The sequence below is a fragment of the Corythoichthys intestinalis genome, chromosome 3 (genome assembly GCF_030265065.1).
Source record: "Corythoichthys intestinalis isolate RoL2023-P3 chromosome 3, ASM3026506v1, whole genome shotgun sequence".
NCBI classification, from domain to species: domain Eukaryota; kingdom Metazoa; phylum Chordata; class Actinopteri; order Syngnathiformes; family Syngnathidae; genus Corythoichthys; species Corythoichthys intestinalis.
Window position 1 is genome coordinate 42,244,315 of NC_080397.1, and position 16,108 is coordinate 42,260,422.

The following is a 16,108-nucleotide window of genomic DNA, read 5'->3' on the forward strand; positions in this document are numbered from 1 at the left end:
CCAAATCTACAAAACACATGTAGACTAGTTAGGTGAACTCCCATGTACCCTCGAGGACCCTGCCGAGGGTGTAGAGCTGGTCCGTAGTTTCACGGCCGGGACGTGCTGCTCCTCCTGAATCCGAGATTCGACTTCCCGATGGACCCTCCTCCCCAGCACCCCTGAATAGACTTTATCGGGGAGGCTGAGGAGTGTGATCCCTTGGACAACCATTCATTTCATTTCTTTGGTTGTCTATTTCATATAGAAATATGTCTATTTCATATAGACAACCATTCATGTCCTGTATATGAACTATCACATTAGCCTTGTAAATATGGTTAAACAATGTCGAATCATTAAGATAGTTTTGGTGACTCTTTTTTAATTGAGTGTATGGATGTCAGGTGTTATTTTGTTCAAGTTGGTGGTGAGAGGTGTGCAGTGAATCTAGGGGAAACTGCCAATGTCTTCATGACCAAAGACACTATCCCCGATGTCAAGATGTCAGAGAGTCATGTCAACAAAAACAGCCCCATAACATCTAGGCAGGAGTGTCCAAACCTTTTTTTTCTAATGGCTACTCCAGACAAATCTAAATGTGCTAGGGACATTAAAACGCAACTATATTTTTTTAACACGCTAAAGCTAATTCAGTGGAGGTACAGCTACTGTATGCAAAGTAGTTACAGTGGTACCTCAACATACAAATTTAATTCGTTCCAGGATCTGGTTTGTATGTCGAAATGGTCATATCTCGAGATAGATACTCTAGATAAGGATACGATTCGAATTTGAGCCACAGCCCAAAACCTACAATTCTTTAATAAATACTGCAGGTACAATTACAAATAGCAATTACACATAGCAAAATAAATACATTTTTAAATAAATAGGAATTTAAAAAAAAGGATGCTTTGACCATTTTGATGGCTTATATCTGCTAGAGGACTGTCGAGAACGTAGACATATTCCAACCGTAATGTCTAACCAGTTCACTCACACGCACATCACGTAATATTTCCTGATAATTTATTTCGTCATTTCAATGATAAGCGTCACCTTCTTCCTTTTTTCACCACTACTAGCACATACATTAACCTTCTTAGGACCAATAATGATTTCTCTCACAAGAAAATCCGATGTACTGCTGTCTTGCGGGATAAAAATGAAATTGCGACGCTGTCATAAATCGTCGTATCGAGCATTTCGAGTCAAATTTTGCGTCAAATGTCCAAAAAAATCGTATGTCGAGGTACCACTGTACATGTATTTCCTATTCATATGTAAACAAAAACAAAGATGATCAGAGTGGAAAAAGCCAACAGTTTTGTAGGATTTTGGGATGAGTGGCAGCCCTGTACAAGACAAACCGTTAATCACACCTAAACCTTCAGAACCAAAACAAGCACTATCTGTACAAAGGTGACCTTGGTGTTGTGACATACCAAATGATGTGTGATTGGTTGAAAAACAAGCAAGGGAGCGAGGAGAATGAATTTCATCTCTTCTCTTAACTTGCCACCCAGTGCAGAAGGCAGGCAGTACAATACAAGCAAATAACACAATCCATGTCAAATGTTAGTTTTAAGCTGATAAAAATTGATAGTGCACCAGATGGCTCTGGGCCAAAGTTTGAGCATCCCAGATCTAGAGCCTTAAAAAAGACTGCCATCAAGGAGCTTCTTTAACTACCTTGGTGACTTTACTTCAGAGTTGCTAGAAAAGCTACTTACCTCATTAAAAGGACTGTCTAAGGAATTGAAGAGTATATTGAAAAATTAATTTCCTATGTTCATACATTGAGTCTCCTATATTTGTAAGCAAGGAAAGTTTAATGGAACACTACAAGTCTTTAATTACTCAACATGAATAAAAAAGCACAATCCTTAAAATTACTTGATTGTACTAAATCATGATTAAGTAGAAAACGCCAAAGGGATCCACGGATAGAAAGACTTGTAGTTCTTAAAACATAAATGAGTGAAAATATTTTGATATTGAAACCCCTCTTGATGTTTTCGTTTTTCTAAAATTTGTGAAATTAGTTTAACTAGTAGGTCACCATTGTTGTTGACGTTGCAAAGCGGTGACGTCACATGGTTACGCTCAGGGGTGAAAGTGGGCCAGAACGGTCAGGAACGCAGTTCCGGTAAAAGATTTAAGGCCAGAACGCAGTTCCGGTGTAAGATTTAGGGCCGGAATGCTGTTCCAGTATAAGATTCAGGGTACACGGTGCTTCGATTCCGAAAATATGACAGCAACTGTCAAAACAGTATGTAAAAAAAAAAAAAAAAAAAAAATGCGAAGCTGCCACACATGCATTTCAGCTCCAAGAAGAAAACAATCTACCAACATCAGATTTACATACAGAAGTGTTAAAAACAAGCATAATAAAGTGCTTGTGTAGCGTAATCCGTTTCCACCAATATTTATTATTGATTTTATTCCACGGACGGCATGGAGGTTTCACCAGCTGCTGCAGTTATCTGAGTCTGATGATGATGAGTAACGTCAATGCGCGAATCTGGACTCATATATCCGTTCAATGGCTGACATACTGACATGTGATGAGCAGAGATGGTTAGCTCTGATTGGTTCAAATGTGCTTGTTTTCTGGAACAGCAAAAAAAAAAAAAAAAGATTGTTGAAATGATGCGACAAAAAATGGCAATGCAACATAAAATGGATCAAATCTTCAAGCGCAACAAAAGAGTTGAGGAGGCTAATTTATCATATTTTATCATATTTAGTTGCTTTGATGGGGAGGTTCAGAACATCGTAGCTGTCAATGTGCACTTTGGACTTATATTTGTCCTTTGTGTTAGGCTGCTTATTCATTTCCTTATGATTTAAAAAAAAGTCAATGCTTGCGCGATCATCAAAATATATTCCATTTCACTCTGCATAATATAAGTCATTTGTACTTACTTATCTGAATGTATGTTATTTATATCTTTATTATAAAAAAAAGTACATGTTTACATTACCTTTACATTATATTAACTAACTAAATTTTAGTATATATCCTATGTTCTTAAATAGTTAAAATTGAGATTTGGCCTTTAGTATTTGAGGAAATGAGGGAAAATAAAAATTAGGAGATGGAGGTTGGGGTTACAGCTATTTTGTTAACTTTTATTTTGTAAATCATTGAAAAAATACAATTGTGAATGAAAAATAAAGAAAATGTCTGGCTCCGTGGCGACCTTCACGTCGGGGAGTTCCGGCAAGAAATTCTAGCCACTTTCACCCCTGGTTACGCTGCCGGAATTATAGAGTATGACTCTAGCATCATCTGTTCAACCCTTTCCATTTGGACCCAAGAGGAGCATTAATGAGCATGACAGCACTGTCGATATTTCACAAAACGAGCAGCAAAAGCAAAATGAGCAGGAAAGATGGGATGAGACAAGACGAGAGTAGGGGAAAAAACGGTGTTCTACTGGTGAAAATGTCCTACAAGAGGAGAATTTGACACCCAAAGTACTACCGTGCACTTTCAGCTTGTTTTGTTTACATTTTGCATACAGACAGAACATGCTAAAGATGCCTTAAGAAAATACTTAAACATAGTTATATCAAATAAGTGTGGTTTAAATATGCTACGTGACTAATGCGATCAACAATAATGCTTAAAAGTATAAGTGGGAAATACATGCAAAAAGTTTTTTGAGGCAATGGAAAGGTCATAAAAGACTGAATAAAAACACAAATAATAAGTACTCGCCTCTTTTAATCGATGAGCGCATTGTTTCGACGTCTCGCCACGTAGAAATGTAGTAACCCTGTGGTATTCGTCGAGTGACAGTGACAATCTACGTCATCACCCCGAGCGTCCATTCGGCGCTTAAAACTTGGTGCCCTCCGTAGGTCAAAACATGTACTAAATATTATAACATATTAGTAAAAGAGAACAATTGTGGCTTAATAGGGGTGTTTAAGTGTTTAAATCAGAGGTTCTCTTTAAACTAGGGGTGTCAAACGATTAAAATTTTTAATCGAGTTAATTACAGCTTAAAAATTAATTAATCGTAATTATTCGCAATTCAAACCATCTATAAAATATGCCATATTTTTCTGTAAATTATTGTTGGAATGGAAAGATGAGACACAAGATGGATATATACATTCAACATACGGTACATAAGTACTGTATTTGTTTATTATAACAATAAATCAACAAGATGGCATTAACATTATTAACATTCTCTTAAAGCGATCCATGGATAGAAAGACTTGTAGTTCTTAAAAGATAAATATTAGTACAACTTATAGAAATTTTATATTAAAACCCCTCTTAATGTTTTCGTTTTAATAAAATTTGTAAAATTTTCAATCAAAAAATAAACTAGTAGCCCGCCATTGTTGATGCCAATAATTACTTACGCAATGCTCATGGGTGCTGAACCCTATAAAATCAGTCGCACCCAAGCGCCAGCAGAGGGCGATAAAACTCCGAAAAACACAACAAGTACACATTTCACTGTGCTGTCATTTTAATGTTTGAGCAGGGCATGTGCGTTAATTGCGTCAAATATTTTAACGTGATTAATTTTTTTTTTTTTTTAATTACCGCCCGTTAACGTAATAATTTTGACAGCCCTACTTTAAACATTTTTCTACCTTCAAGTGGGCGAACAGTTGAGCATTTCTGAGATTTTTAAGATGAGTCATTCTTTGTACAAGTATAAGGAAGTATTTAGATACGGTATATTTGCGCTTTTTCAAGCATGTACTGTATATTTAAGCAATCGGTTTAATAAGTGACAAACTAAAGGCAGTTCTAGTTTCAAGCGGTTGTCATATGTCATGGGGCTACCTTGACTGACTGACTTAAAGCTACCTTTACTGAATGACTGCTTCAGAGAAGCCTTAAGTTGAGCAGTTGAGCAATAGACTTCATAATGTAATTGACGGGACATAGGGCGCGGGGCCGATAAATAGGGGGCCTGCATTGCTGGCGAAGCTGTCAAAGCTGACCGAGTGGAATCACAAAGAGCTTTTTTCGTTGAAAGTTCTTGTGAATAAATGCTTAAATCCCTGAATTCTTCATAGATATGGACGTAAAACAGTCTCAATTCTTGGTTAAAAGCTAAAAAAAAAACGTGCAGGTCGCATTTATTTTACGTAAAGATGTCGAATGTGCGGCTCATCTTTAAGTTCACTGTGGTGCCGCCTTACCACTACAAAGAGCTTTTTATGTTGAAATGAATGCTTAAATCCCTGAATTCTTTATAGATATGGACGTAAAACAGTCTAAATTCTTGGTTAAAAGCAAAAGAAACCGTGCAGGTAGCGTTTATTTTAAGTAAATTTGTCGAATGTGCGGTTCGTCTTTAAGTTCACTGTGGTGTCGCCTTGCCACTACAAAGAGCTTTTCATGTTGAAATTCTTCTGAATAAATGCTTAAATCCCTGAATTCTTTATAGATATGGACGTAAAACAGTCTCAATTCTTGGTTAAAAGCAAAAAAAAACGTGCAGGTCGCATTTAAGTAAATTTGTCGAATGTGCGGCTCGTCTTTAAGTTCACTGTGGCGCCGCCTTACCACAACAAAGAGCTTTTTATGTTAAAATTCTTGTGAATAAATGCTTGAATGCTTGAATTCTTTATAGATATGGACGTAAAACAGTCTCAATTCTTGGTTATAAGCAAAAGAAACCATGCAGGTAGCGTTTATTTTAAGTAAATTTGTCGAATGTGCGGCTCGTCTTTAAGTTCACTGTGGTGTCGCCTTGCCACTACAAAGAGCTTTTCATGTTGAAATTCTTCTGAATAAATGCTTAAATCCCTGAATTCATTTTAAATAAGGACGAAAAACACTCTCGATTCTTGGTTAAAAGAAAAAAACCTGCAGGTAGTATTTATTTTAAGTAAATATTGCGAACTATGATGCCAATGCCTTAGCGGCTAATTTCTCAATTTTTTTTCACAACGTTTCAAAATGCATGCATAGTAGGAAAAATATAATAATTACCTTGAATCCTTGAACAAATCACTCCTGAGACAATCCTTCCTGTGTGTATGTGGTACAGCTTTCGTATTTTTGAACCGAAATCCATCAGTTCGCTGTGTGCGTGTGTTTATGAATAGCTCCTCTTGAGGTGGGCGGCCCCCCGCTTGAAGGAGTTGCGCAGTGCGTGGCCGAGCTGACCCATCAATAATGATGATGTCTATGGTTGAGCATTAAATAGAGAGCTACTGTTAGCAACTAATGTCAAATAACCATAGATATCACATATAATAAGCTTAGGACGGGGGGGAAAGAAAGCATTGAATAAAAGGGAAACCTAAACCATTGCTTTTTTTATGTGGTCATAAAGCGATATCTAGTATAAATTTGTCAGGGCATTTCTGTTATTTACGTTTTACAGCTTTCCAACAGTAGTTGTAGACACATCGTCATCCGTTTGAAACGGTAGCACTCAGTCACATAATCTGTTCCAGTCAATTACTGATCAGGAACATTCCCTTTCCAGTTTGGGTGACTTGTTTTTTTGTGACGGCTGAATTATTATTATTTTTTTGGTGTGTGTGATTTGTTCCGCACTTCTCAGTCACCGCACTGTACCCTGTACTGAAAACCATAATTGGTACTAGACAACCATTGTAAGTTTACTTACAACACAACACGTTTATTTTAATGTATCAGTTCATTTTAGCTAACTGCATTCATGTAAAGGCAAGTGCTCAAAAATGTATTTAAATGTATTTACCGGCACATATAAATTATCAAGACTGCAAAAGTACTGGTTCTCACTTACCGCAATTACAGCTATTTTCGATACTATAAGACCGTGTGCTTGTTTTGAAGTCTAACAGGAACATTGGCTGCCCATTAAAACCATAACAATAGAGCTTGATTGGATGTACGGTTAATGGAATTAAGCCCATTCTGTGCAAGCTCTCTGTGAAACTGCTTAGATCTTAAGGAATTTATGTCTCGGTTGTTTCATTGCTTCAGAGGGTGGGAAAATCAACTCCTTCTACTTGCACATCAACCGAGGAATTGGATTACACTCTTAAAAAAAGTTAAGATGATCCGCCTTCATAGGATTTGGCTTGTTGATGTAGATGTGTTTAGACAATGGGCTTTCTAAATTCACTTCCATTCAGAGCATCCTGCAGTGAGGTGAGCTCACAGCTGTGTGCGGATGACTAGCTATCTTGGTGAGTGGCGGTGATGCCTGCTGCTCTCTGACATGTGCTCTGGCCTTCGCTTTGAGCGGGGCCCAGTAGGAAGGGATTAGCAGTGTGGGTTGGCTCTAGTGATGTGGGTGGTTGGGGTGTTCAGTCGCGCTGTTTTTGTCCTTGGGATTTTTAGATGATCAAATTTATATCAATCTTCTTGAGGTTGAGAGGTTAAGAGGACTTTTAGAATGTGATTTCAAAATGAAACCAGATGTACACCAGATGTTGGTTCAGAAGTGAACTACTAAACAAACGTTGGCAGTGTCACATGACACAGTGTCTGTGCACAGTCTGGTATTGTACAAACATTGTCATTAGCACCGTGGAGATAACATTATAAAAGGGTGACCAAACGTCCTCTTTTGCCCGGACATGTCCACTTTTTACATCCTGTCTGTGGCGTCCGGCGTTTTTTTTTTTAAAGTCATGAAAATGCCCGGTTTTCATTATTTTTCATGGGATCAATTCGCGTGTGTTAAAAATTGACTGGCGCTTTGCACAGAATACTACGGCGCTGTGCTGCCTGTGACATGTTCCCAGAGAGCCTGCCCAGTTAAGACTTATTAAGACCAACAGGTACAGTGGGGAGAACAAGTATTTGATACACTGCCAATGGGTTTTCCCATTGACTGTGTATCAAATACTTGTTCTCCCCACTGTATATAATCAAATACCCATGTATGTAAAAGAGTAATTAAGTCGAAAATATATTTATTCTACTTCGGATACCAATTTGCATGCGCAGTCACAGACTGGCTTTATCGTTGCGTCATTCCCAAACAAACCTTCGTCACGCCAGGCGCTCACAGGCTTTCGGTATGTACCCTTGCTAAATTTACCTTTCGACAACTGTTGACTTCTGTTGGAGCTTTGTACTGGTGTGATCCGTAAAATCCCGTTTGGTGTCACATTATTGCGCTGCCAATGATTGTAAACTTTTATAGCAATGTTTAATTTTTGCCTCGGCTACAGGTGCTCGCTAATAGGGTAGTTGTCGGTGAGCTAAGCCGCGCTAGGCATTATGGGAATGTAGTTTTGAACTGCTGCGTTTGGAAACATGCTAGTTGAAGTGTTTGTCAGTTTATTTCGGTTATTGTTTGCGTGCAATCTAGAACATTGAATGAGGATAATAATTGAGTGGGAATAACAATTTGTCAACGACAATTGTATTGATAGTAATTTCTAAAAATGTTTAGTTGTCACATAGCCTACTGCGTGTGTGTATTGACTGGACTACACTTCCATAAGTCTGCGTTATATTCATAAAATATTTAGCTATTAGTTGTTGAACAACTTCTGTGTAATGATGACGTTGCTGACAGATTATCGTAATTTTTGCACTACAAGGTGCACCTGACTATAAGCCACCACCCACCAAATTTGGCACGAAAACGGCATTTGGTCATAGATAAGCCACTCTGGACTATAAGGCACAGATGTCCTCACTGTATTATGGGATATTTACACCAAAAGACATTAAACGGTAACAATTTATTTGACAGTGGCATCATACGACTGTCATAAGACCAAATGAACCACCATGAAGCTTTGAACCAATAGGCTGCAAAGCTTCATTGCTTCAAGAAGCTTTATTTGGCCATTACTGCTCCCTTGGGGGAGACAGTCAACCTCTGAGCCACCTGCTGTCAACACTGTTGTTGTCCAACATGCCTCCTAGCATGCACTGCAGCGCTACAGATGTAAATAACAATCAAAATTTATGCTCTGTGCTAATTATTTCTTCAGTTACTGTTCCAGTTGTTTCATTAATTGCTAGTTATGGTAAATGGTAAAACTTTATTTGACAGTGGTGCCATAGGACTGTCATTAGACATTTAGAATTATGACATGACAGTGTCATGAGCATTAATGAATGCTTATAACAGATGTCATTTAGTGTTACCCAACAAATTATCTCACTTATAAATGGATGTAAAAGATCCGAGCTGGACATAAATGGGAGTTAGTGACATAATTTGCCGGATGACACATAATGACATAAACATTCAGTAATGCTCTTGATCGTGTCATGTCATGTTTATGACGGTCTTATGACCGTCTTATGATGCCGCTGTCAAATAAAGTGTTACCTATGAACCCATATAAATCGACAAATAAGCCAACCTGGTCTATAAGCCGCAGGATTCAAAATGAAGGAAAAAAAGTAGCGACTTATAGTACGAAAATTACGGTGTATATGGAGGTAAGATTTCTGTATGTAGTATTCAATCCAAAAAAAATTCGAAGAAAAAAAGTATAAATAAAACTCAACTTTCCTATCCAGACGGAGGAGGCACACTTTTAAATATATTAAAGTTTTAACGCATCTTCGGATGAACTTCAGGTAAAATTTAGGTATCTCGAGGCCGAGCAGAGTGTCCTCTTTTTTGGAAATCGAAAATGGTCTCCTTACAATATAATACACAGAACAGTGGAACATATTAATAATTATAACACATTGGAATGGTCTTAAACTTCCTGAATAAATTGACTTTACTTTTCAAAATGCAACAGTACATATACAGTGTGAACAAAATACGCACAATGTGAAGTTCCCACAACTGCATCCATTTATGTGCTTGTCCTGAATGGATCTAATTAGATATCACATGACCTGGTATTTTGACTTTTGAATTCCCAAGTTTTAATAAGCCACATAATTTGGATCACGGCCATTTTCAAAAGATTAGATCAAGTGTGGCAATTCCCACAGGCAGTTTCACTTCAAATGTCGCACATGTCACATGGAGACAACTCTGTGCTAGGTTCTGTGCATGTCCAAAGCATTTTCTCTGTGCTCAGTGTGGCAACAGACAAAATTGGAAGACACCTTTCAGCAAACACAAACTAGAAATACTATACAGTGGGGCAAATAAGTATTTAGTCAACCAATAATTGTGCAAGTTCTCCCACTTGAAAATATTAGAGAGGCCTGTAATTGTCAACATGGGTAAACCTCAACCATGAGAGACAGAATGTGTGTGTGTGTGTGGGGGGGGGATAAAAATTATATTGTTTGATTTTTAAAGAATTTGTTAGCAAATCATGGTGGAAAATAAGTATTTGGTCAATACCAAAAGTTAATCACAATACTTTGTTCGGTACCGTTTGTTGGCAATAACGGAGGCCAAACGTTTTCTGTAACTCTTAACAAGCTTTTCACACACTGTTGCTGGTAGTTTGGCCCATTCTTCCATGCAGATCTCCTCTAGAGCAGTGATGTTTTGGGCTGTCGTTGGACAACACGGACTTTCAACTCCCTCCACAGATTTTCTATGGGGTTGAGATCTGGAGACTACTCCAGGACCTTGAAATGCTTCTTACGAAGCCACTCCTTTGTTGCCCTGGCTGTGTGTTCGGGATCATTGTCATGCTGAAAGACCCAGCCACGTCTCATCTTCAATGCCCTTGCTGATGGAAGGAGATTTTCACTCAAAATCTCTCATACGTGGCCCCATTCATTCTTTCCTTTACACAGATCAGTCGTCCTGGTCCCTTTGCAGAAAAACAGCCCCAAAGCATGATGTTTCCACCCCCATGCTTCATAGTGGGTATGGTGTTCTTCGGATGCAATTCAGTATTCTTTCTCCTCCAAACACGAGAACCTGTGTTTCTACCAAAAAGTTCTACTTTGGTTTCATCTGACCATAACGCATTCTCCCAGTCCTCTTCTGGATCATCCAAATGCTCTCTAGCGAACCGCAGATGGGCCTGAACATGTACTGGCTTCAGCAGGGGGACACGTCTGGCAGTGCAGGATTTGAGTCCCTGGTGGCGCATTGTGTTACTGATAGTAGCCTTTGTTACTGTGGTCCCAGTTCTCTGTAGGTCATTCACTAGGTCCCCCCATGTGGTTCTGGGATTTTTGCTCCCCGTTCTTGTTATCATTTTGACGCCACGGGGTGAGATCTTGCATGGAGCCCCAGATCGAGGGAAATTATCAGTGGTCTTGTATGTCTTCCATTTTCTAATAATTGCTCCCACAGTTGATTTCTTTACACCAAGCGTTTTACCTATTGCAGATTCAGTCTTCCAAGCCTGGTGCAGGTCTACAATTTGGTCTCTGGTGACCTTCAACAGCTCTTTGGTCTTGGCCATAGTGGGGTTTGGAGTGTGACTGACTGAAATTGTGGACCGGTGTCTTTTATACCGATAATGAGTTAAAACAGGTGCCATTAATACAGGTACCGAGTGGAGCCTCGTTAGACCTCGTTAGAAGAAGTTAGACCTCTTTGACAGCCAGACATCTTGCTTGTTTTTAGGTGACCAAATACTTATTTTCCACTCTAATTTGGAAATAACTCTTTAAAACAAACAATGATTTTCTTTTTTTTTCACATTCTTTCACATTAGGAGAACTTGCACAATTGGTGGTTGACTAAATACTTATTTGCCCCACTGAATCTTGTTTAAGTTGTATTAAATAAGTGCTGTATTGAGAGATCTTTTGTGCTTTTTTATATTGAATATCAGTTTGTTTTGGTGAAAAACTCCTTGAATCTAGTTTGTTTGATGCAATAATAAGAAATAGTATTGAATTGAAAAGTTGTGCTTCATATGAAAAATTTCTTTTCATGACAGTGAATCGGAAACTAATGTACTATTTTCCCCGGTGTAGGTCGATGGAGCAATCTTTTCAAGCTTCCTTACAACTGGATCGGCACAGGTCACGTGGTTTACAATGGCGCCTTCTACTACAATAGAGCCTTCACAAAGAACATTATCAAATATGACCTGAAGATGCGATATGTGGCTGCCTGGACGCTCTTGCATGATGTGGTTTACGAGGACACCACACCGTGGAAATGGAGAGGTCATTCTGATATTGACTTTGCAGTGGATGAAAGTGGACTGTGGGTGATCTATCCCGCCATGGACTATGACTACAACCAACAGGAAGTCATCGTCATCAGTAAACTTGATCCGGGAGACCTGTCCTTGAAAAAGGAAACAACCTGGAGGACAGGTCTCAAGAGGAACTCTTACGGCAATTGTTTCATTATCTGCGGTGTCTTGTATGCTGTCAATGTATACAACCAGAAGGAAGGGGAAGTGCGTTATGCTTATGACACCCATACCAACACAGAGGCCACACCACGTCTGGTCTTTACCAATGAGTACTCGTTCACTACGCAAATTGATTATAACCCCAAGGAGAAGGTTTTGTATGCCTGGGACAATGGCCATCAAGTCACATATCGGCTCCACTTTGTCGACCAGTGAGAGCAGCGATAAATACAGTAAGCTAACGGCATGCCTGCTGTTATGGACCAGAAGTGCTCAGAATTTGATAGCTTCTTTGTCCCAAGAAGACCACTTCCAGTAACAATGCATGTTGTTAAACAGCTGACCTCACTATGGACTGAACAGAGACTATGGACATAATCTTACAGGTTGAGTTGAAAGTCAATAGGCAGAGCTCAAGTAGATACAGTATATTATGTACATTCATGAAATGTCAGCAGGCTGGCTAACTGAGTTTTTGTAGAGAGAAAAACAAATACACACGTTGGTAAAACTATGTTTTAACCCTTCTGTGAAAGAAAGAAAAAACTAAAATTGGCATGTCCTCTCACAGTAGGTCATTGCATGAAAAAACAATTGCAGTGATTTGTCAAAAACCTACTGTTTTGTCTTTATGAAAGAAATTCGCCAGGAAACGGTTTAATCAATATCAGATTACCGTAATTCTCGTACTACAGGGTGTCCATAAAGTCTCTACCATTTCAAAAATGTATTAAAAATGCAATTGATTAGATATTTTATTCAGATTTGTTCTATTGTATTCAGCGTTTATTGAAGTTTTTTTTAACCTCTTTTAATACACTTCTACATGGGCACCATTAGTTGCACAAAGCACATCAAGACGGTGCTCAATTTCTTGCCATGTTCGCTGTAGCATAGCCTCATCAATTGTGGCAAAGGCATCAGTAATCCTTCGCTGAAGGTCAGTAATGTTCCTTATCTTTGTTCGATACACAATATCTTTAACATAGCCCCATAGAAAGAAGTCATTTCCAAACCAATGGATTGGAAGGGATGGGCCAATTCCTTGGCCGCCACGTTCACCAGATATCACGCCCCTGGACTTCTTTATATAGGGCTATGTTAAAGATAAGGGACATTACTGACCATAAACGAAGGATTACTGATGCCATTGCCACAATTGATGAGGCTAAGCTACAGCGAACATAGCAAGAAATCGAGTACCGTCTTGATGTGCTCCGTGCAACTAATGGTGCCCATGTAGAAGAGTATTAAAAGAGGTTAAAATTTTTTTTTAAAAACTTCAATAAGTGCTGAATACAATAGAACAAACGTGAAAAAAAACAATCAATTGCATTTTTAATCAATTTTTGAAATGGTAGAGACTTTATGGACACCCTGTATAAGGTGCACCTGTCTATAAACCGCCACCCACGTAATTTGACACGAAAACGGCAGTTGTTCATAGATAAGCCAAACTGGACAATAAGCAGCAGATGTCCTTATTAACCAGTAATCCTTTATTTGACAGTGGCATCATAAGACTGTCATAAGACCAAATGAACCACCATGAATTGCTTCAAGTTTCATTTGGCCATCACTGTTCTCTTGGAAGAGACAGTCAACATCTGCTGCCACGGCTGTCAACATTGTTGTCGTCCAACATGCCTCCTAGCATGCATTGCAGCACTACAGATTTAAATAACAATCAAAATTCACGTTCTGTGCTAATTATTTCTTCAGTTACTGTTCTAGTTGTTTCATTAATGGCTAGTTATGGAATTTGTAACACTTTATATGACAATTGTGCCATAAGATTGTCATTCGACCATCATAATAATGACATGACACTGCCATAAGCATTCATGAATGCTTATGAAAGACATTGTTTTGTGACATTCGACAAATTATCTCACTTTTGAAGGGATGTAAAAGATCCGAGCAGGACATAAATGGAGTTAGCGACATAATTTGCCGGATGACACTAAATGAAATCTGTCATAAGCATTCATTAATGCCCATGATAATGTCATGTCATAATTATGACGGTCTTATGGCAGTCTTATGACGCCGCCATCAAATAGTATGTTACCTATTAACCCAAATAAATCAACAAATAAGCAGCACTGGACTATAAGCCACAGGATTCAAAATGAGGGAAAAAAAGTAATGGTTTTTAGTCCACAAATTACATAATTCAGTGACAATCGTGGGTTTTTCTTCCTATATCAGAAGGTTACCAACATTTTTGCCAATGTATTTGACAGATTTGTGACATGAGCCACTTAAAGGGAATTCCAGGCTTGCATTTTCATAGTTTCATCTCCCTCAAAACAGAGATGAGAGTGGAGACTTTAGGAGCCGAGAAGCAAGGACTAACCAAAGGGTAAAAGGATAAAGTAAATTAGTCCCACCAGGAATTAGTGGGGAAAAACTGTCGATTCCGCAGGGACCCATCCTGAATTCTGAGGCGAGCAATTCTTGATTCCATGGCTCGAAAGCTGTTTTTCCTCGGGCATTAAAAAACAACCAAAACGGACCAGTTTTAAAGGATCTACGGATAGAAAGACTTGTAGTTCTTAAAAGATACACGTTATTATGAGTTAAAATAATTTGATATTGAAACCCCTCTTGATGTTTTTGTTTTTATAAAATTTTTTAAATTAGTTTAACTAGTAGGTCGTTATTGTTGTTGACATCACAGGGCGGTGACGTCACACGGTTACGCTACCGGGCTTCCAGAATATGACTTTAGCAACATAAACATGTCATCTGTTCAACCCTTTCAATTTGAACCCGAGAGAAACGGTAATGAGCATGACAGCACAATCCATATTTCACAAAACGAGCAGCAAAAGCAAAATGAACAGGAAAGATGGGATGAAATGTCCTACAAGACGTGAATTTGACACCCAAAGTACTACCGTGCGCTTTCAGCATGTTTTGTTTAGATGCATAGAGACATAACATTCTAAAGATGCCTTAAGATAATACTTCAACGTGGTAATATCAAATAAGGGTGGTTTAAATATGCTATGTGACTAATGAGGTCAACAGATCAACAATCGGCTTTAAAGCTACCACAAAACAATCCTTAGAAAGTATGAGAGGGAAACACATGCAAAAAGTATTTTGAGGCAATTAAAAGGTAATAAAAGACTCAATAAAAACACAAATAGTAAGCACTTGCCTCTTTTAACCGATGTGTGCATGTGTTGGACGTCTCGCCGCGTAGAAGGAATTGGAGTAACCCAGCAGTGTTTGTCTAGTGACAGTGACAAACTACGTCATCACCCCGAGCCTACATTGTTCGCATAAAACATGGCGCGCTCCGTAGGTCAAAACATATACTAAATATTATATTTTTAAATTAATGAAAATATTTTATGTGTTTCTAATAACATTTTAGTAAAAGAGAAAAATTTTGGCTTATTAGAGCCTATTAGTCTATTCACCCGAGGTTACCTTTAAAGCAAATTAATGCAATAATGATGTAAGATTTTTTTATTGAAATGATTTCCAATACTAAAACATTGCAAAACATTGTGGTTATAAATGATTAAAAAAGCATTAATCCTGTCTTTGTAACACTTGGGCAGATTTATTTGCATTCCTGTACTAATAAAAAGGTAGAGAACAAATGGGTTTGAGGCAGAAGTAATATTGAAGGACACTGGACCTGGACGTGGTAAACATAGACTGCTTGCTTAAGAAAAAACTTATGAAGTGCAGAACATGGCATTTAAAAGAACAACTAAAACTGGCTACTAAGTACAAATTAGCCACTTATAAATATTACTGCTGGCTGCTGGAAGAATTAAAACATTCAATGCTCGCAGTTATTTTTCTTATTTTAAACACAACAAAAAAACAAGAAAATGTTTTGGCTATACGGTTTTGCTTTTTCAGAAACAAAGTACATTTGTTGAAAGGCCCACAATGGAAGTAA

At 38.2% G+C, this 16,108-nt stretch overlaps 1 protein-coding gene across 2 annotated transcripts in view; it reads left to right on the top strand.

The window, feature by feature from the left end:
• The window catches only part of LOC130913977 (olfactomedin-like protein 2A), an 84,908-nt gene that overhangs the window by 35,046 nt on the left and 33,754 nt on the right, over positions 1-16,108 (top strand). Inside the window, exon 8 of one of the 2 annotated variants that reach the window (XM_057832984.1) lies at positions 11,792-12,413. In XM_057832984.1, the coding sequence (XP_057688967.1) occupies positions 11,792-12,396 (605 nt within the window). In that variant the 3' untranslated portion in view covers positions 12,397-12,413. Of the gene's footprint in view, positions 1-11,791; positions 12,978-16,108 lie in introns of those variants that run through there. The other variant, XM_057832983.1, reaches the window with a different exon arrangement.